The sequence below is a fragment of the Fundulus heteroclitus genome, chromosome 21 (genome assembly GCF_011125445.2).
Source record: "Fundulus heteroclitus isolate FHET01 chromosome 21, MU-UCD_Fhet_4.1, whole genome shotgun sequence".
NCBI lineage: Eukaryota > Metazoa > Chordata > Actinopteri > Cyprinodontiformes > Fundulidae > Fundulus > Fundulus heteroclitus.
The window spans coordinates 40,048,990-40,071,633 of record NC_046381.1 but is presented as its reverse complement, the minus strand read 5'-3'; the positions used below and the strand labels follow the sequence as shown (position 1 = coordinate 40,071,633).

The following is a 22,644-nucleotide window of genomic DNA, read 5'->3' as shown; positions in this document are numbered from 1 at the left end:
ATCTAAATAACAATATACAAAAACATATATTTACATATATGTATACATATATATACATATATACATGTACAAATATTTCTATATACATAGATATATATTTAATATGAATAACATGTAAAATATTTGAGCACCTAATTTCCTAGTAGTTGATAGTGTTAGTACATCCACTGACTGTAGAATTACCTGTGAAACGTTTTCACACAGCCAGAAAACTGCTTGTTGTTGCAACCAAATCCTGTGGGATTCTGTGAGAGTAGGGAGTAGCAAGATGGCCGCCAGTGACTTCAGTTTTTCAGCTAAATCAGCACTCCAGTGTCTTATATAGCTCAGTGGTCTGGAAGGGTTGCAGGAGGAAGCCTCTCTAAAAACAACATGGCCGCCGGTACGACGCTCATAAAGCTGGTCTGACTGAAGCTCCTCTGGAGGGATGTTTGGCGCTAAGGTACGGCGATGGTGGGAGTTAGATCTGCACGCTAAGCTCTTCCACTCCGGCTCCATCTTTGTTTCATCATGACAGTGGGAGGTCTGACGCAGGTTAACCTACACTTGATGTTAGATGTGAATAATTTTAGACTGAACCCCTGGACCAAATCGGTTCTGTTCACATTCAGCTTTATATTCCGGTCTGGGTTGAGCTACCGGACAGAAATAGTTTGTTTTTTTATCAGCTCTGTGAAGAAGCTGTGTGTGGCAGCGCGCCTGGTTTCTGTTTAACGGCGGCTAAACGGAGCTGAACAACCAGCGTTTGGAAGAAGATCCTGATATCAGCGGATCTGTTCAGTGAAACTTCGCCGGGGCGCTTTAACCGCAGCTGGAAGACGGTTGGAGGCGTCAGGTTTGATGGATGTTTGTCACCAGAGGCCTGATGTGCTCTCTCTGACTTCCAGATGTTTCGCTGCTTGCTCAACCAGGCTGACGCTTTGTGGTTGGAGCGTTCGCTTGGTTTCAGCGTTTTTTTTTTTTTTTTTTTGCGTAACGTCTAATTGGATGATTGGAGCCAGAGGGTCTCCATCATCCGCCGACAGCTGCGGGCGTAAATCCCAGCGCCGGTTCCACGCCGGCGGACGGGGGGGAACTCACCCGGCAGCGCGTGGATGAAGGCCGTCACCTCCTCCACGCTCCACTGGGACGGGGCGGGGCGGAAGGTGGTGGTGGGCGTGGAGGCCGAGACGGCGGGCGCAGACGCCCTCCTCGCTCTGCGGGCCGCCCGCCGCTCCATCCTGGCTGCCATGGCGACGGCGGGGTCCTCCTCTCCTCCGTCGTCGTCGTCTTCCTCCGCCCCGCCAAAGACATGCGGGGACGCCTCCACGTCTTCGTCCTCGTCCTTCTGCTCCGCCGCCGGCTTCTCTTTCCCGTCCTTATCGCGGCGCCCGGCGCTCCACAGATCGCGAGGCTGCAGGACGACACGATGGAGACGGGTGAGAGACGGGCGCCTCGGCCCTGATTTCACCTCCAACTGCGTTAATTTGGGACAATATTTAACAAACAGTGTTAAATATTGTCAATATTTAACACTGAAACATTGTCAGGGGAGAAGAACATGAGAATAATAAAGAAAACAACATTTATAAACAAGCAATGAACAGAAAAACCCAATTTAAAATGTTTAAGTAAACACTAAAAAGGTAATAAAAACAAAACAAATTGTATTAGCAAACCAAGAATATGACAAAAATCAATGAAATTAAGTCATAAATATTTAACTTAGGATAAATCTAAATCCAAGAATTTCAATTGACTATATAAAACACAATGCTGGAGAAATATAAAGATAATACATGAATGGAAAAATATTTTCCAGAAATGTAAAAACAAATGATTTTATAACAGAAGCAACAGAAAAATAACATTAAATTATTTTTGTGGTTTAGTTAAGCACATTTTTATTTTTATTAACTGTTATGTAAATTACTCTGCTCTTTCCTTTCATATTTTAAATTTTTTTAAATGATTAACTTTACTAAATGTAACCTTTATCTATTACTTATAATTTTTAATCTATATGTTAAATAATTTGCTTGTATATTATAAAATGTTTTTTGTCCTTAAATTCAATCAAACTGACTAATTATAATTGATTATAATTAGAATTAATTAGACCTATTGATTGATCAAACATAAATTGCCTTTAAATTTTACCATTTATTAATTTTTACTCCAACACCTTTTATTCTGTATGAAGGGAGGAGAGGAAAATAGGAACATCAAAATAAGCAAAATAATTAATTTATATTATTATTTTTGAACATGAATAAACACTGCAGACCTTTCACAGGGTTGTTTTATATTAAGAACTAATCTGAAACTGTGATAAAAGGAAAGTTAAAGCGGAACATTATAAGTTTTAGTGCTGCTGTGTCCTAACTGGACCACTAGGGGGCGCTAACGTCCCATCGTTCCTCTGTTGAGGATCTCAGGCTGGATCCCAGCTGCAGAGGAGAAGTTTTCACTGTAGAAGAAGACCGGAGGACCTCAGCTAAAGGTAGAGTGGCTCATGTAGCAGCTGAACAAAAATTAAACTGGGATTTTATTTAAAAAACATAAAAGCTGAATTATTTATTGTCCTCTGACCTGTTTAAAGTGTGAAGGTGTGTTTTTTCTAGCTGAAAGTAGTGGGAGGTAATTAGGCTTCGAACAATGCATCTAAACCATTTATAAAGTTGCTCCATTTATTATCTAAAGTTAAATAATTAAAAACATAATTTTGTGGGAGTTAAATTGTCAAAATTGCACAAATTTATTTGGGAAGTGTGAGCGACCAAAGAATTAATAAGTAATGTGCAATAACTAATGTGCAATAATCTATTTAATACACTGTCCTACAACCCGTGCAATAATCCTGATGTAGTGACTTCTGCTGCTATCAACACCTGAACATAAGTCAGTACACGTGTATGTATGTACAAATGTATACAATGTATATGCACGTACATACGCGTAGTTACGTATGTATGTAGGCGCATAGATATATGTATATATTTAAGTATATAGATATGTTTATATATATATATATATATATATATATATATATATATATATATATAGACCACTAAGAATGTAAATAAGACATCATATGCCCATTCCTATTTCCTTTTTTGTATTTTTTGGTATTCTTTCTGATCCATTGTATATATGAAGACTCACTGTATATAACTAAATGCAACTTCCCTACTCTGCACCTTCTTGTTTGAGCCGATGTGACGAGTGAATTTCTCCATTGTGAGATCAATAAAGACTATCTTATCTTATCTTATCTTATTACACCAAGAACCAAAAACCTTTTTAGATTCCTCAAAATTCAGATTTTTCTGTGAAGGTTTTCTTGTATGCAGATGATATCTGTATATTTTTATGAACCGGTTCTGTATCTGTCTCAGCACTTTTCCACCTGTGTCGGGGTTAGAGCGACGGTTCCTACCAGGCGCAGCAGCAGCGGTTTCCCTGGTACCGACTCGGCCCGGTTCAGAGCCGGGCGGGGCCTCTCCGACCGGCTGCCGGCGCTCAGCGCCCTCAGGCGCTTCGTCAGCCGGACGTTGAACCTGAAAGAGAAAGCCAAAGGTGCGGTGAGAGGTGAGTCCAGACGCTGTGGTTCTGCTGCTCTGATTCAGGCTCGGCTCTGCATTAAACACCTGTCTGCCTCTTCAGGTACCACAGAACCACATCCTGCCGGCGCCGCTGCTGCTGCTGCTGCTGCTGCTGGTCTCCAGCGCTGCAGGACAGCAGCAGGCGAGGCCAGAACCTGCTTCCCTCACGTTTAACAGGCATTTCATGACACTGAGCTATATAATACACTGGAATGCTGATTTAGCCGACAAACTGAAGTCACTGGCCGCCATCTTGCTCCTCCCTACTCTCCCAGAATCCCACAGGATTTGGTTGCAACAACAAGAATTTTTCTGGCTGTGTGAAAACGTTTCACAGGTAATTCTACAGTCAGTGGATGTACTAACACTATCAACTACTAGGAAATTAGGTGCTGAAATATTTTACATGTTATTCATATTAAATATATATATATATATATGTATATATAAGTATATGTATATATGTATATATATACATATACACATATGTAAATATATGTTTTTCTATATTGTTATTTATATATTTATAAATGTAAAACATATATATTTAAATGAATAAAATGCAAAATATTTCAGCACATGACTTTCTCAGTACTTGATAGTTTTAGAACATAACATAAAAGTATATGGCATTTGACATTTTAAAAGTCTTAAGCCCCCCCTGAACATGAGAAAATCCTCGTTATTCGATGCTGTAGCGCACATATTCCCTAGTTACTGGGGGGGAATAGGGAGTACCAATATGGCGGCTGGTGGCTTCACAGCGACTCGTTCAAACAGACGGTGATTAGCACTCCAGTGTATAATATAGCTCAGTGGACTATGATGCTGACAAAGACGTTTTCTGGCAGACAGATGAAGGGCCTGATGCTGCCGCCATCATCTGCTCTGTGGATCTCTGTTAACAGGACGCACAGCAGGGTTAATCTGGGTTAAATGTACTTTATGCAGCCGTAGGTAACTCGTTAGTCACGTCTGGATGTTTCCTTTTTGGGAGAAAAGAACCGGTTTTGTAATCTTAGGTCAAACACATGAATACGGCAGATTGTGCAACACAAGCAGGACTTGCAGCTCCTTTAAGGTTACTGCTGGCCTCCCAGACCAGTTTCTATCGCTTCTCCTGACTGACACCCAGAGGTGCGGACTAACTACTTACATTTACTCAGTTACATTTACTAATTTACATTTACTAATTGTTTGAACAAAATGTATTTTTAGGATTGGCTTTACTGCTCTGTACTTTTTACATTTACTTCAGTCATATTATTACTCCAGTATCGCTTCTCTACTCTCTAATTTCTGGCTCCTCTTCCTGCTGTGAGTAACTTCATGAATAAAGAACAAACTAGTTTTAACCAAAAATGCACCAGAGAGATAAAAACCTGGAGTTTATGTTAAAGTGAGACTTCTTATTTTTATTATTTTGTTGTTTTAATGTTATTTTCTATCTGCTGAGCTCATTGAGCCTCATGGAGGTCAGATGAACGTTCAGTAAACAGTAGATATTGTCATTGGAAGTACTTTGAACTGTTCTAACATGCTGATATACATTAACTGCTGTAAGCATTGATTTCAGGTTTACTGTTGAAAAAAACTATTTAGAAAAGTGTTTCTTCTGCCTGAATTAGTTTGTTTTGTAACTATGTTATTCTTTACTTTTTTCATTTTTGTCTTTTAAATACCAGAATTTACATGTAACTTTATATTTTTTTCTGTCCGATTACATATTTTTCTAATATTAAATCATCAGCTGTTATGATTAGTCACTCAGTAGCCTTACAGAATACTTTTTGTTTAATCTTACTTGAGTAATTGCTTGGCTGAATACTTTTTACTCTTATTTGAGTAAAAATATATTGAGGTACTCTTACTGGAGAACAATTTCTGGCCCCTCCACCCTCCTCTGCTGATACTTTGTGAAACTCCTGCTTCTTATCGCTTCTGATAAAATATGCAAATGAGCAAATGTGAGGAAAAATCCCACATTTAGAAACAAAGGGCTGAACTGAAGGAAACTAAATTAATTAAATTAAATCAAAAGGTGCATCAACAACTAGGTTACCGAGGCTTTTTATTCTTTAGATTTTTCTGTTTTTCAGTTTAATTGTACAGAATCAGTCACACATTATGCGTCGATCAAATGTTGAAACGGTTTATCAGAGTCAATCTTTGTTCACACAACAAGCGAACGCTATAAGGAAGCGATGCATTTCCTTCTAAATGTTGCCAAATATGTTTTTAATTGTCTCGTTGCTCCATTTGTGTCAGTTTGCAGAGAAAGGAGCCAAAATCTGCTCGGTGAGGGAGTTTTTCTGCTGTTTTAGGGACAAAATGCACAGAATAAAACTGCTGCTGATGTTTGTTTTTTTACACTTTAGATTCAATAAACCCACTTTAAAGGGGCGGTTTCTGCATGCAGCAGCTGTTCACAACTAACACTTTACTTCCTGTTTTAGACAGTTAGTAATCTGTACATGTGCTAAAAACACTTGCAGTGTTCCTCCTAGTGAAGCCGTAGTGGGACCCCCGAGTTGGGACCCCCGGGTTGGGACCCCCGGGTTGGGACCCCCGGGTTGGGAATCCCTGCTGAGGCATGGAGCCGCTGCACGATGTTCAACCCGTCAGTGTGAGGAAATGATTCTCAGATTCCTGGAATAAGTGAGAAAAACAGGCTGCCTGCTGCGCTCTGATGCAGTTTAGGACCATTTTATGCCAGAATGATTCTCAGGTCAGAGTTTGTGCTGAAAACGGTCTGGTACCCGGTTTAAATAAGCAGACAACATCTAAAGAGGAGCCTCAGAAGATGGTCAGAAAGCCTGGAGAGGCTCCGATAAGCAGCGCTTCTACAGCCGGCAGGTTAGTCCGGCTGCTTGGAAGAGAAAAGATGCAACGACACAACAACCGGCCTCCGTCTCGCTTTGGGTTTCACTGCAAAAAGGGAACTAAAAGTAAGAGGAATTTTCTTTAAATGGGAGGATTTGTGCTTGATTTGAGTCGGTAAATGAGTTTATCTGCCAATGGAATGAGAAACGACTCATCTCCATCGTCTTATTTCCCGTGCATTATATCTAATTATCTTATTTAGGGGTAAAAACTCAGTCCACAGGTAGATCGTTTTATTTTCCTGCTCAAATTAAGGACAAATGCACTAATTTCACTAGTTTTAGTCCCGTTTTTTCCTCAGCGGTGCTGCACAGGTAGCGGCGGCGTTCTCACCCGCGCGCGCAGGACGTGGAGCAGAAGCGTTTGGACCGCATGAAGTTGTGGGCGTGGCCTCGTTTCCCGCAGAACTGGCAGTGCAGCACCGTGCGATCTCTGTGGCCCGACTCTGAGGGAGACACAGGAGACATGGTGGGGTCAGCCGGGCGTCACCTGGGGACAGGTGTGCAGCAGGCGGCTCCTTACTGTTCCCCAGGTCGCCTTCGTCTCCGCCGTCCTCTTCCTCTGAGTCTGTGGACGGCGCCGCCGGCTTCACGGGGTCCGCCGCGGGCAGCGCCGCTCTCCCATTGGTCCCGTTCACTTCCTGGGCTTTGCTCACCTGGTCAGGGACCAGCAGCGAGGAGCGGTTCACCTGGGTGACAGAGCACAGGTAGGTCATCGGTTCATTAATTAACCAGCAGCTTCATTTACACAACCACACCTTCCTGTTTATAACCCGCAGATAATAACGACCAGCACACAATCAGGACAAATTTAAAGAAAACGTAAAATTAGGGCTGGGCAACGATTAAAATTTTTAATCGCGATTAATCGCATAATTTGCCCGATTAATCATGATTAATCGCATTGTATGCGCAAACTCCAAGAATGAATTCAAAAGTAGTGTAAAGAGCACTTTTATTTTAATGTTCTGCTGCCATATGAACAAAAGTGTTGTAACATTTGTAGCACTTATCTTATTTTATACAGGATATTTTCAACCCATCTATTGAATTTAGTGCACTAGTTGATCTTTTCTTCATAAGAGAACAGCAAGCACTGCAGCCAAAATATGGCCTTTTTTGACCTGCTGTATATTAGCCAGTCCCTAAGCTTGATGTATCATGAAACTGTTGACCTTTTGGGTTTTTATTTTATTATTACAATTAAATAATAATAATAATAATAATAACAATAATTTTATGTTCAGTGTTTTTTCGCTAATCCACCTCTTATATATTTAAATCCTTATGTAATTTTGTCTGTGTTGTGTGCACCTGCCTGTTGCTTTAATCCTATAAATTTCCCCGTCGTGGGATAAAAAAAGGATTAGCTAATGTTATCTTATCTTAAATAACACTTTTTAATATATGTACTGGGTTCTTTCAAGGTCTTAATTACATTTTCTGTGTGGGCTCCAGTAACATACGAAAGATAATATCTACTTTGAAAGTTAACATGAACTGCTGCTGAAGATGACCACTGATCTACCTGGATGTTCCCTGGAGGACTGAAACGCCTCAGTCAGAGACGTCTGTGGGTCTGTCGGGGCAATGACAGAAGTTTCGTCTCCTCTCTCCGTTTCTGGGGCTCGACGTTTTCATGTTTTTTCACGTGCTTAGATAAATTTGTTGTGTTTCCACTTAAATGAACCGGCTTTTTACAAAACATACAGCTTGATTTCATTTACGGTATTAAAATAAAGCCAAACGGTGCTACTTCCTCTGTTCATGTTTTTTCGCTGCTGCGTTCTCTCTCAGCTGTTTGTGTATTAAGTTTGTGTGAGAGCTGAGTGGGCGGGCCAGGCTGAGCCTGCGTGCTGATTGGCTGGCGTCGCTGAGCCATGTGTGCCGTGACAGCGCGCTGCATTCAGCGCGCGTGCTGACTGACACTGACTGAAAGCATGTGAGCAACATGCGTTAGTGCGCGATAAAATTAATATCGCCGTTAATAGTCTAATGAATTAACACGAAATTAACGCGTTAACTTGCCCAGCCCTACGTAAAATATAAACTAAAAATCAGGTTTATGACTCTTAAAAATAACAATTGTTGTTCCTTTAATTTAGCTTCTTTCTAATTCTGAAAAAAATGTGCAGGCAGGCAAATTAATGAATAAATAAATAATTTAATTTATTAACCAAATTAAACCTTTACAAAGTCTACTTGTTTTTTCAGTACTACTATTTTATTAAATAGTTTATTTGCAATAGTGATAAGAATGAGGGATTTCCCACCCCCCCAATTAGTTTAAATGAATAAAAATATTTCTTTGTTTTAAATGTCTGCATAGATTTAATCAGGTAAAAGGTTATGATAAATATAAATATATAAAAGTTATATTTATGATGTTATATTTACTCAGCAAAAAGATAAAACTGTATAAATACGCGGCCAATATATATATATATATATATATATATATATATATATAGATATATATATATATATATATATATAAGATATAAAATATATATCTATAGATATCTATCTATATAAAATATAATATCTCTCTCTATATATCTAATATATAATATATATATTTTTATATATATTTATACATATGTATATATATAAAATCCCTCTCTCTCTCTATAATGTCTCCCTTTCTTTCTCTCTATTTTCTCTATATATATATCTATCTGTCTCTCTATATCTATCTATCTATATATATATATATAAGCATGTCTGGTATTCACTGTTTAGCACCTGAGGCCCTTACAGGAAACGGTTGGAGCCCCTCCTGAATGACGAAGCCCTCCACCAGGTGAGTCAGAACCTGTCGGCCCTCAGGCCACGCCTTCATCTCCCAGGGGCTGCCCAGCGATTGGCCACAGCTCTCAGACTCGTCCTCTGATTGGCAGACGGGTTCGGGTTGGTCCCGACGGGACTCTGGCGGCGTCTTGTCGGCCTCGGGCGCCTCGTGCTGCGGCAGGCTGAGGTCTGCTGGGAGGAGGGGGGGCGGGTTTTCTGATGAGGAGACGATGAAGGGGGAGGAGGGGGGAGACTGGGAGGAGAGGCTGGACAAGGCTGGGGGAGAAGAGACGGAAATCTGATCAGTAAGTTATTAAATTAAAATAAGTCTAGAAACTAAACATGCTTTTTAGTAGAAGAGAGCTCAGAGGAGACAAATGGCTGAAATTATAGAGTCTACAGGGCACCAGGGTGATTTAGAAGATGAAACACGACAATGTCGGGTAAAATAAGACCCCCAAACGCTGAAAGGGCCGATTAAATCGTTTCTACAGCGAGGAGCCAAAGGCTGGCAAACGATTCAGACCAAACCGCCACGTGAAATCCTGCCGCTGCAAGACGGTAAAATCTACATTTAACTTTAAATCATAAAAGGTGTCAAAGGTGTCTCTGCTCTGTCTTCTCTACCATAGAAAGTACTCCTGGGTCAATGTGAGCTTCTGTGCTTTCTGTGTCTCTGCTCTGTCTTCTCTAACATAGAAAGTACTCCTGGGTCAATGTGAGCTTCTATGCTTTCTGTGTCTCTGCTCTGTCTTCTCTAACATAGAAAGTACTCCTGGGTCAATGTGAGCTTCTGAGCTTTCTGTGTCTCTGCTCTGTCTTCTCTAAGCCCCAGTGGGTGGAGGCAGATGAGCGTTCACACTGAGCCTGGTTCTGGTTCTGCTGGAGGTTCTCCTCCCTGTTAAAGGGGAGTTTTCCTCTCCACTGTCGCTTCATGCATGCTCAGTATGAGGGATTGCTGCAAAGCCATCAACAATGCAGACGACTGTCCACTGTGGCTCTACGCTCTTTCAGGAGGAGTGAATGCTGCTTGGAGAGACTTGATGCAACCTGCTGGGTTTCCTTAGAGAGGAAACTTTCTCACCAACCTGGAGGATCTGATGGAGTCTGACTCTGGAAAGAGCCTTTAGATGATATTAATTGGTGCTATATAATTAACATTTAATTGATTTGAATTGGAAAAAATGGCCACTCCATCAGGTAAACTCTGGTTTTCTTTCACCCGTTTAAGCGTTAAAAGCTGTTTCTGCCCTAAACAAGCTGCTGATCCACAAAGCTCCGCCGACGGCTGAGGTTTCTGACCTGTCAGAGTTTTTTTTACTAACTTCCTGACATCACCGGCCAAAGGTCATGACCCCACATCTGGATGTTGAAATTAAGGGTTTCCCCAGACAGAAGCATAAAAACTAAATGACATGATGGGAACGGAAGAATAAACGGTGTCAGCGTTAGAATAAGAATGAACTGTTATGCTGATGATACTCAGCTATATTTATCCATAAATCCTGATGAATCCAATCAATTACTTCGACTGCAGTCATGTCTTGATGACATCAAAAGCTGGATGACTTTAAATTTCCTGCATCTAAATTCTGACAAGACCGAAGTTTTAATCTTTGGGCCAGAGTCCTCAAAAAATAAACTTCTTAACCAATCACTTAATCTGGGTGGCATTAAACTGGCCTCTGGTAATAAAGTAAAAAATCTTGGTGTTATTTTTGACCAAGACATGTCATTTAAATCCCATATTAAACAGGTTTCCAGAGTTTCCTTTTTTCACCTCCGGAATATCGCCAAAATTAGAAACATTCTGTCCAGGAGTGATGCTGAAAAACTAGTCCATGCATTTGTTACTTCAAGGCTGGACTATTGTAATTCTTTACTATCAGGAAGTCCACAAAATGCAGTTCAAAGCCTTCAGCTGATCCAAAATGCTGCAGCAAGAGTTCTGATGAAAATCAACAAGAGGGATCATATTTCTCCAATTTTAGCTTCCCTTCATTGGCTTCCTGTTAAATCAAGAATAGAATTTAAAATTCTCCTTCTAACGTATAAAGCCCTTAATAATCAAGCTCCATCATATATCAGAGCTCTGATTACCCCGTATGTTCCTAACAGAGCACTTCGCTCTCAGACCGCAGGTCTGCTGGTGGTTCCTAGAGTCTCTAAAAGTAGAATGGGAGGCAGATCCTTTAGCTATCAGGCTCCTCTCCTGTGGAACCAACTCCCAGTTTTGGTCCGTGAGGCAGACACCCTGTCTACTTTTAAGACTAGGCTTAAAACTTTCCTTTTTGACAAAAATTATAACTAGTGACTCATGTTACTCTCAGCTACCTTTATAGTTTTACTGCTATAGGCTTAGGCTACTGGAGTATATCAGGATCTAATTTTCTCACTATATTGAGTTCTACTGTTCTTCAATTATGCATTATGTGTTGTCATTTCTGCTTTAACTTTCTGTTCTCTCTCTTTTTCTTCATAGTAGGTACACCTGGTCTGGCGTTCTGTTAACTGTGACATCATCCAGAGAAGACGGCTCACCCGCTACTACCATCTAATGTAGAACAGATTACTAGATCAATGTGTGCTTCTGTGCTTTTTGTTTCTCTTGTTGTGTCTCTGTTCTGTCTTCTGTAACCCCAGTCGGTCGAGGCAGATGACCGTTCATACTGAGCCCGGTTCTGCCGGAGGTTTTTTTTTTCCCGTTAATGGGTGGTTTTTCTTCCCACTGTCGCTTCATGCTTGCTCAGTATGAGGGATTGCAGCAAAGCCATGTACAATGCAGATGACTCTTCCTGTGGCTCTACGGTTCCCCAGGAGTGAATGCTGCTTGTCGGGACTTTGATGCAATCAACTGGTTTCCTTATATAGGACATTTTTGACCAATCTGTATAATCTGACCCAATCTGTATAATATGATTGAACTTGACTTTGTAAAGTGCCTTGAGATGACATGTTTCATGATTTGGCGCTATATAAATAAAATTGAATTGAATTGAATTGAATTGAACCAAAGGCTAAATTTCGGCTCCTGACGTTCGGTAACTCTTCTTCTCTTTGCTGCAGAACAGCTCGTCTCTTCTTCTTCTGCGTTTTCTGAACCGACACAAATCAATCAGCCTGGATCCGTTTTTTTTTTTTTAACAGTTTGGATCTTATTTTCTGTCAGATGTGAGATTTACGGCGCCTCAGCGTCTTAATTTGGAGCCAAATCGACTTTAATGCGCCGTGAGAACGACGGTCAGAGGGCAGAGACTAGACTGCTGTTACTGGACCTTTGGGTTCTGGTTAGCGGGCCAGAACCAGGCTGGGTGTGGATAACAGCGCAGAGGTTCTGGAGGCGGAGCTACCTGACTGGTTGTCGGACTGCGTGGACAGGTTCTCGCAGAAGTCCTCCTGGCTGGGCTGGAGGTCTCGCTGAGGTTCTGGTAGCCTCTGATTGGACCCTGACACCTCGGAAACCGGGCCTGGCGCCGGCGACTGGACCAGAACGTGTCCTGTTACTGGTTTGTGGGCCGGAACCAGTTCTGCCACTGGCTTTTGGGTCGGAAGTGGTTCCGTTAGAGGAGCTTTGACTGGAACCGGTCCTGGTACTGGAGTTTGGGTTGAAGCTGGTCCTTTTACCGGGATGTTAGCTGGTGCTGGTCCTGATGCCGGCGTTTGGGCCGGAACCGGTCCTGGTACCGGCGTTTGGGCCGGAACCGGTCCTGGTACTTGAGTCAAAACGGGTCCTTTTACTGAGGCTTTAACGAGAACCGGTCCTGGTACTGGTGTCTGGACCAGAACCGGTCCTGGTACCGGTGCTTCGACTGGAACGGGTTCTGTTGCTGAAGTCTGGGTTGAAGCCAGTCCTTTTACCGGTGCTGGTCCGGTTACCGGTATCGGTACCGGAACCAGCGCTTTCGCTTGGGTTTTAGCTGAAACGGGTCCTTTCACCAACGCTTTAAAGGGAACCGGTCCCGGTACCGGCGCTGGTTCCACCGGGTCGGGTTCTGTTCCTGGGGTTTGGACCGGGACGGTTCCTTTTAACGGGGTTTTAACCGGGACCGGCTCAGCGTCTCTGATGGCGCCCGGACCCGGTTCTGAGTTCTGGTTCTGAAGCGGGCCGGTCCGGCCGTGGGAGGCGTCCTCTCCTTCCTCCTCCACCCTCCTCTTCTTCCCCGTCCCTCTCCTCTCTGCCTCCTCCTCCTCCATGCGGTCCCGGGCCCGTTTGGGTCCGGCCTCCTGCTCCTCAGCCGGCTTCTCCAGCTTCACCGTCTCCGTCTGGACCTCCTTCTCCACCTGCAGCTCTCTGCCGCCGCCGCGCTCCTCTCTGAGCCCCGCCTTCCCTCCTCGCTCCTCGCTCTCCTTCGCCTCCCTCCTCTTGGTCAGCGTGAGCGGAGAGGAGGAGGGATTCAAGGGGAGGAGACCGCCGTCGTCCTTGCTCAGAGTCCGTTTTGATTGGCCGGGAGGCGGCGGAGGCGGAGGAGGCTCGGCGGGCTTGGACGGCACCGCGGGGCGGGCGTAGGCGGCGGCCGGCGGCTGCTGATTGGACGACAGGGCGATGATCTGCAGCTGCCTGGCGGCTGACGGCGAGCGCTCGAAGCGGCCGGCGGCGGACGGCGGCGGGCCCAGAGCGGCCGGCGGCGGCGGGCAGCTCCTCGGGCCGGACGGCGGCCTGGCGGCGGGCGCGGCCGGACCGCAGGGGGCGGCGGCGATGGGCTGGAGGGCGGCGGTCTGGCGGGGGGCGGAGACTCGGTGAGCGGTGGGCGAGTGAAGCCTCGGCCTCAGAGGGACGGCTCGAACTGGAGAATAGAGAGCTGTGAGAATTCAGACGTAACATCACTAAAGATCTCACATCATCACCATTAGTTTATAAATAGAGAGGTTCTCTGGTTCTCATTACATTTAGCTTTACTCTGCAGAGAACCGCCCTATTAAAGAATAAACACGCCTTTCATTCTGGATGAAGACCATGATGACTCAGTGAGGACTTTGTGAGAAATCTGTGGTGTTTTCAGGAGAAAATAATGCCTAAAGCTCCAGTTTTTAGGATAAAGTGTGGAGAACACACTAAAAGCAGCAGGAGTTGTTCTGCTGCTCTGAGCGTCTTCATCCAGAGTCAGAGGGAGGAGAACCAGAGAGCTGCAACATTACAGCCGAGCTTCTGGGCTCTTATGGCCAACAGCGGTAAAAGTGACTGAATTAACATATGTTATGTCAAAATTATTAAAAGGGGCAACTTTGTTTCCAAAAACTTATTTTTAAATGTATCCAAAAAAAAGAAAAAAAACCACTAAATATATCTATATATATATATATATATATATATATATATATATATATATATATATATATATATATATATATATATATATATATATATATATATATTTAATATATATATATTTAATATATATATATATTTAATATATGTCAGAATTATAGATTCATATTCTTTTTTAGATTTTAAAGCATAGTAACAAAGATAAAGGTTGATTTAAATGGATAAAATTTAACTGTAAATGAAAGACGCACACCAGTCTAATGTATAATGATAATGTATAATGATAATGTAATACTAAAAAAATTGATAATGATGTCTAGAAAAACACTCCAAGCCGATAACAGCAATGTGATATACGATAAATCGTGAAACTCTTTTTGTGTTCACTTAAAACAATAATTTAAATAAATATATATATATATATATATATATATATATATATATATATATATATATATATATATATATATATATATATCCCTCCCTATATCTATATATCTATATATCTGTATATCTATCTATCTATCTATCTATCTATATATATATATATTTATTTTTTTTTAAATAACTGAACTAATATCTGCTAGGTCAAAATTATTAAAAGTGGCAATTTTCTTTACATATACCTTATTAACTTTCATATATATAAGTTAATAAGGCATTTGGAAAGAAAATTGCCACTTTTAATAATTTTGACCTAGCAGATATTAGTTCAGTTATTTAAAAAAAAAAATATATATATATATAGATAGATAGATAGATAGATAGATAGATAGATATACAGATATATAGATATATAGATATAGGGAGGGATATATATATATATATATATATATATATATATATATATATATATATATATATAATTATAATTATAATTATTATTATTATTTTTAAACTAAATGAACTATATATATATGTAATAGATGTCAGAATTATACATTCACATTGTTTTTTAAATTTTAAATCATAGTAGCAAACATAAAGCTTCATTTAAATGGATAAAATCATCAGAACCAGCCTGACGTTCAGCAGAACCAGCCTAACGCTCACATTCAGGACCTACTTGGAGGCGGGACGGCGAGGTGGCGGCTGGGCGTGGTCGGGCTCTCCGTGCCGCTGGGCTGCGGCCGCGGCCTCAGGGGGGGGAAGACGGGGACGGTGGGGCGGGAGAGGGGCGGCGGGGCCGAGGGGGGGGGCTTCAGCCGCAGAGACGGGGGGATGGTGAGAGTCCCGGGGGGCGGAGGCCTCAAGGTGAGGCTCTGGAGCTGCAGGGGGAGACAGAGGGAGGTTAAAGTCCTTCATCAGACCTTCATCATCAGACCAGCCAGAGCTCAGCGACCAGGAGAGGAAGCTGCTGCAGAGCTCCACCAGCAGCATAGAGGAAGAAGTGCTGAAGCATGCACCGAGCGTCCAGCGGGGCTCACCTGAGCGGAGGCGGGGTTAGAGGAAGGGGCGGAGGAGGAAGAGGAGGGTGACTGCGCAGGTCGCATAGCGGACGTAAGAATGAGCTGCGAGGAGACGGGAGGAGACAGAAGAAGAGAGGGAGGAGGAAATAAACGGAGGCAAGCAGGAAGGCAAAGCTGAACAGCAGAACACCAGTGTTTGTCTGCAGCTTCAGCAGCTTCTGAAGCTTCAGCAGCGTCAGCAGCGTCTGCAGCGTCTGCAGCTTCAGCAGCTTCTGAAGTTCCTGCAGCTTCTGCAGCTTCAGCAGCTTCAGCAGCTTCTGCAGCTTCTGCAGCTTCTGAAGTTCCTGCAGCTTCAGCAGCTTCTGCAGCTTCAGCAGCGTCTGCAGCTTCTGCAGCTTCTGCAGCTTCTGCAGCTTCATGCGTCTGAAGCTGTGAAGTTCCTGCAGCAGAGCTACGTCAGAGGAGCAGATTATAAAGGTGTAATCAGAGGACTTGATGAAGGCGGGCCTTACATCCACGCAGAAACATCTCCAACATAATCAGGTTTACGTCTAATAACGCTTCCATTGTTTATTCACACAAAGATCCAATATGGTCCAGATCACAAATGATAATTTATCTAACAGCAGTAAACGTTCAGGAACATTATTAAGATTCATCAAGAGAATTTCTCCAACGTGAGATCAATAAAAGCCTATCTCTCTTATCAGTAATACATTATTGAGTTTTCAATGAAACTGAAAAAATACACCAGATCTGATAATTATATTTAAAGTTACGTTTTGCTTGTACCTTTTTATGAAGGTTAAACAAATGGAAAAGCGTCGCTTGTAAATAATCCTCTCTGTGGCTCAAATGGAGTTTTATCTGGAGAATAATTTAATATTCTGCATCTGAACGCAGGAAACACGTCAGACGCATTTAGCTGACAAACCAAAAGGTTTTTATACGCCTGGTTTTAGAGCAGCCTGCAGCTTTTCCAGCTTTTCCAGCTGAATACAGCTTTTTCCTGATGAACCTGAACGCAGCACCTAGAGCTTGGCGGTAAGGTGTGTTTTTACCATCTGAGCTCTCAGCAGCACCTGGTCTTGGCCCGACCCTTTGAGACCTTTCCCCAGTAGCAAAGCCTGCTGGGATACCCTCTGCCTGACAGGTGAGGGGCTCTGATTGGCTCGCACAGGACCAGGTGTTCCCACAGGATGAGGCTGTTGCACCTGGAGCAAAGGGAGAGAAGAGTTAATGAGACTTAACGTATTTCTTTACTTTTATCTCACTGACGAGACCTGCAACAACGTCATATAATAATAATCATCATCATAAAACATTATGTTGGCACTTAAAAGGGAATAGAGTTAAAAACAAAACATAAAAACAAGGGCAGGCTTGAAATTATGATTTTTTCGCATTGCTTTAAAAGGTGTTTTAAAATCTGGAGGATTTCTGTTCTTGCTGCAGTTTTCCAGGAAGCAGCAGAAAGAGGAGAAGATCTTTGTCTCTGATTCAGTGGAAACTGAAGCAGTTTGGATGGATGGATGGATGGATGGATGGATGGATGGATGGATGGATGGATGGATGGATGGATGATTAATGGATGGATGGATGGATGATGGATGGATGGATGGATGGATGGATGGATGAAGGATGGATGGATGGATGGATGGATGGATGGATGGATGGATGGATGGATAATGAATGGATGGATGGATGGATGGATGGATGGATGGATGGATGGTGGATGGATGGATGAATGATGGATGATGGATGGATGGATGGATGGATGGATGGATGGATGGATGATGGATGGATAATGAATGGATGGATGGATGATGGATGGATGGATGGATGGATGGATGGATGGATGGATGGATGGATGGATGATGAATGGATGATGAATGGATGGATGGATGGATGGATGGATGATGGATGGATGGATGGATGGATGATGAATCGATGATGAATGAATGGATAGATGGATGGATGGATGGATGGATGGTGGATGGATGGATGGATGGATGGATGGATGGATGATGGATGGATGGATGGATGGATGATGAATGGATGATGAATGGATGGATGGATGGATGGATGATGGATGGATGGATGGATGGATGATGAATCGATGATGAATGAATGGATAGATGGATGGATGGATGGATGGTGGATGGATGGATATATGGATGGATGGATGGATGGATGGATGGATGATGAATGGATGGATGGATGATGGATGAATGATGGATGATGGATGGATGGATGGATGGATGGATGGATGATGGATGGATAATGAATGGATGGATGGATGGATGATGGATGGATGGATGGATGGATGGATGGATGATGAATGGATGATGAATGGATGGATGGATAGATGGATGATGGATGGATGGATGGATGGATGGATGATGAATCAATGATGAATGAATGGAAAGATGGATGGATGGATGGATGGATGGTGGATGGATGGATATATGGATGGATGGATGGATGGATGGATGATGGATGGATGGATGGATGATGAATGGATGGATGGATGGATGGATGATGAATCGATGATGAATGAATGGATAGATGGATGGATGGATGGATGGATGGATGGATGGATGGATGGAGAATGAATGGATGGATGGATGGATGGATGGATGATGAATGGATGGATGATGGATCGATGATGAATGAATGGATAGATGGATGGATGGATGGATGGATGGATGGATGGATGGATGGATGGGTGGATGGATGGATGGATGGATGGATGGATGGAGAATGAATGGATGGATGGATGGATGGATGGATGATGAATGGATGGATGATGGATGGATGGATGGATGGATGAATGGGTGGATGGATGATGATGGATAGAATGGTGGCTGAGGTTTATAATGAAAGTACCTGTCATTATGATCATTATAACTTTGATAATTACAATAATTATATATATTATGATAATTATAATAATTATAATAATTATAACGTTATAATCATTATAATTTTGATCAAAGGGGAAATCTTCAGTTCTTGTTGAATTTAATGAAAAGTGAAAAACAGAATCAGAGGTTTTGGCTGATAAACCCAAAGCAAAACATAAAAACGTCAGAAAATAGGAATAAATGAAAATAACACAAATTTATCATAGTAGTTATTAGGGTCGTTTTTTTAAAAGGTCGATAACTTTTGTGACTCTAAGTGAGTTTTATTCAGCTGACGGACAAAAACAGCACATCCCAGACTTTAGCGTCATTTATCTATTTATGGTTTAACATTTATTTTATTATTAACCATTTAAATCGTTACATCATGCCACTGATCGTCATGTTTTTGGACTTAATTTTAAACGTTTTCCTTCTTGAATTTACATGTTTACTATGAATTATTTCTGAACTATTTTTCATATTTATGTCTCCGGGCTAAAAATCAGGATTTTGTCTCCGCCGTTGTTGGATTTCTTTTGTTTTTCTCTATCCGTCGTGGTTTTGGCTCCACTGCAGTCTGTAGCACTGCTGCCTTGCAGCCAGAGGGTCCTGGGTTCAATTCCAGGCCTGAGGTCTTCCTGCATGGTGTTTGCCTGTAGCAGGACTCTGCAAGGACTCATGGTGCATATTTAGTTTAACCTCTTCCAGGTAAAATGTTGCTTTATTACTGCCGGACGTTTTCACCGTTTTCACCGTCAGTCCCGATCATTTCCAGAGGAATGTTTATCTTTTCTAACCCGTGACCCACTAAGATATAAAAAGCCTCCTAAAGTCAGGCCGATGAACCGGCGTTACATCAGCCAGAGAATCCATCTTCGTTGGCCAAAAACAACCGTTTATCCGGTTAAACGTAGGAACGACAGTTATCGGCGTCTGGGAGGCAGGAAATAGGACGTTGGCTCCTACAGGGTGATCCGCTGGGTCAGCCGGCACCAGAGTCGCTCTCATCATTTCTATGTGGTTCCTGGAAAGATTCAGACTCAGACTGTCCAAAGGAGAACCTGGAGAACCGCTGATCCAAACCTGTGATGCAGTAAATGAAAAGTCTTTTTGCCTGGAGGGAAACTAGGAGGAAGTTAGATGGATCAGAGCTGAATTTACATCAAGTTGCTATTAACCCTCATGAATACAACAGAGGGGCATCAAGGGTGGAGCGGCTGCTGCAGGAGGAGATCCAGAACTACAGATCCAGAACTACAGATCCAGAACTACAGATCCAGACCTACAGATCCAGAACTACAGATCCAGAACTACAGATCCAGACCTACAGATCCAGAACTACAGATCCAGACCTACAGATCCAGAACTACAGATCCAGAACTACAGATCCAGACCTACAGATCCAGAACTACAGATCCAGACCTACAGATCCAGAACTACAGATCCAGGACTACAGACTCCTGTGGTTCTACGGTGGGTTCTGGGTTGCTAAAAGGTCTCCAGGGTCAAAATGCAGCGTCTTCGCTCACAGGAAAGGAGAGGAGAGGAAACTGTGACCACAGAGAGTCAGAACCGGTCCGACCCGGTTAGCGGCGCCGGTGGACGGCTGAGAGCAGCTACAGCATTTCACTCAGAGGACGACGGCGGCTCTATATAATAATAACTTTATACAGCGCTTTCATTCAAAGTGCTGAACAATAGGGGATTAAAGTAGTAAATAGAAGAATACAATTAAAAAAAACATGAGAACTAAAGGAAACACCAATATTTAAACAATATAGTTTAGGCATCAGATTAGGCTGCAGAACAGTTTTACCAGTTTAGCTTTAAAAACTTCCACAGAACAAGTCTAACGAATGTCTGCAGGGAGACTGATCCACAGAGACAAAGCTCCTCTACAGTTTTCCTTTCAGCCTTAGGAACCTTTAGGAGAACCTGAGATCAAAGAGGACGGGGAGGAACGTACAGGTGCAGAAGGTCGATAGATAAGAAGAACCATTTACAGCTTTTTAGGTGAGCATCAAGATCTTAAAATCTGCTCCAACCTGACGAGGCGACCAGTGAAAGGATGTCAGTCCTGAGGTGATCAGCTCGTATCTCCCAGTTTTTGGTCAAGATGACAGCAGCTAGATCTGAACCATCTGCAGGCGTCTAAAACTTTTCCTTAGTGACCCAGACAGGAGATCATTACAGTAATCAATGCGCAAAGATACAAATGTAAGGATAAGAACGTCTGCCTTTTATAAAGACAAACACTGTGTGATTTTGTTCCTAAGAGGAGATCTGCTGCAGTGGAGCCCCCCCCCACCCCCCACCCCCCCCCACCCCCACATGGGGGAGAACCTCTAGAGAAATGTTCATTTGAAGCTGTCTGACGTCCTCTGGGAGGAACGTACGCTGAGAAATGTTGGGATCTGATGTCAAGACGACCATGTGAGGGAAATACAAACAAGAGCCTGACCCGTTCAAACACGCCACCAACTCCCCCCAACCCCTGCAACGGTCCACAGGAGGAGGAGGAGGAGGAAGAAGAGGAAGAAGAGGAAGAAGGAGGGACGGTGGCTGACGTTCTACTCCTGGATCTGCAGAGAACGTGTTGGCAGATTAGGAACGACAGCTCGACTCGTTCCTCAGAAAGGCTGAGACCAGACTGATGGTTTCAGGAGAAAACCTCCTGACCTGAAGTTTAAACAGACGTTCTGTGAAAATCAGACTGTTTGCTGCTGCTGACGCTCCTTAAATAAAAGCTGCAGACATTTTTGTTCTTATCATTCAAAAACAAACAAACCACAAAGTTTAACGGGATTTAATGAGAACGATTAGTGCATAACCAACTTCAGCATTTATAAAAACTGTCACCAGAGTCCTAAATTTAATTAATTTAGGGAGGAGGTTCTGTTCCAGTTTACAGCAGGATCAGGTTCTACAACAACATCCAGAACTCTGAATATCATGTGGACCTGGAGAGAGGATGGAGCACCTGCAGACCTACCAGGACATGGACGTCAGCCAGGAGGCCCAGGCTAACTCTGGAGGAGCTGCAGAGATGCACAGCTCAGGTGGGAGAACCTGCCAACTGAGACATTGGTAGCTGTTCACGCCACAAACCTGGTCTTCATCATGAAGCGGCGAGAAGAAGAGAAGCTGCAGCTGCAGCAAACGGCGGCTCTAGAAGCAGGTTAGCATGTTCCTCCACCGCACAGCTGTGTTCTACTTTGTGTCTTTAATCTAAAATCCCAACGACATTCACTGAAGTTTCTGCTTGTAAGAGTGAAAACGTTTAAGAGTCATGAAGCTGTTTCACTGAAGATACCGTCTATTTTATTTATTATTAGCAAGGCAGAGATTCAAGGGTGAAAGCTAAAAAAAACCATCAGCTACCATCACTATGCAGACGACACTCAGCTCTACATCACCACTAAGACTTAGAACATAGAGAACATGGGCCCGGTTCTGAAGTCCTCACTAAGACTAAGAACGTAGAGAACATGGACCCGGTTCTGAAGTCCAGAACATGGACCCGGTTCTGAAGTCCTCACTAAGACTAAGAACGTAGAGAACATGGACCCGGTTCTGAAGTCCTCACTAAGACTAAGAACGTAGAGAACATGGACCCGGTTCTGAAGTCCTCACTAAGACTAAGAACGTAGAGAACATGGACCCGGTTCTGAAGTCCTTCCACTAAGACTAAGAACGTAGAGAACATGGACCCGGTTCTGAAGTCCTCACTAGGACTAAGAACGTAGAGAACATGGACCCGGTTCTGAAGTCCTTCCACTAAGACTAAGAACGTAGAGAACATGG

The 22,644-nt window shown here is 42.8% G+C and overlaps 1 protein-coding gene across 5 annotated transcripts in view; it reads right to left on the bottom strand.

The window, feature by feature from the left end:
• Positions 1-22,644, bottom strand: part of si:ch211-230g15.5 (nascent polypeptide-associated complex subunit alpha, muscle-specific form) — a 35,416-nt gene that overhangs the window by 1,243 nt on the left and 11,529 nt on the right. Inside the window, exons 3-12 of one of the 5 annotated variants that reach the window (XM_036124947.1) lie at positions 16,993-17,145; positions 15,950-16,033; positions 15,589-15,790; positions 12,964-14,055; positions 12,607-12,933; positions 9,225-9,532; positions 6,990-7,155; positions 6,801-6,912; positions 3,419-3,539; positions 1,081-1,393 (exon numbers count right to left, since the gene is read on the bottom strand). In XM_036124947.1, the coding sequence (XP_035980840.1) occupies positions 1,081-1,393; positions 3,419-3,539; positions 6,801-6,912; positions 6,990-7,155; positions 9,225-9,532; positions 12,607-12,933; positions 12,964-14,055; positions 15,589-15,790; positions 15,950-16,033; positions 16,993-17,145 (2,878 nt within the window). Of the gene's footprint in view, positions 1-1,080; positions 1,394-3,418; positions 3,540-6,800; positions 6,913-6,989; positions 7,156-9,224; positions 9,533-12,606; positions 14,056-15,588; positions 15,791-15,949; positions 16,034-16,992; positions 17,146-22,644 lie in introns of all 5 variants that reach the window. The other 4 variants (XM_036124948.1, XM_036124944.1, XM_036124945.1 and 1 more) reach the window with 4 other exon arrangements.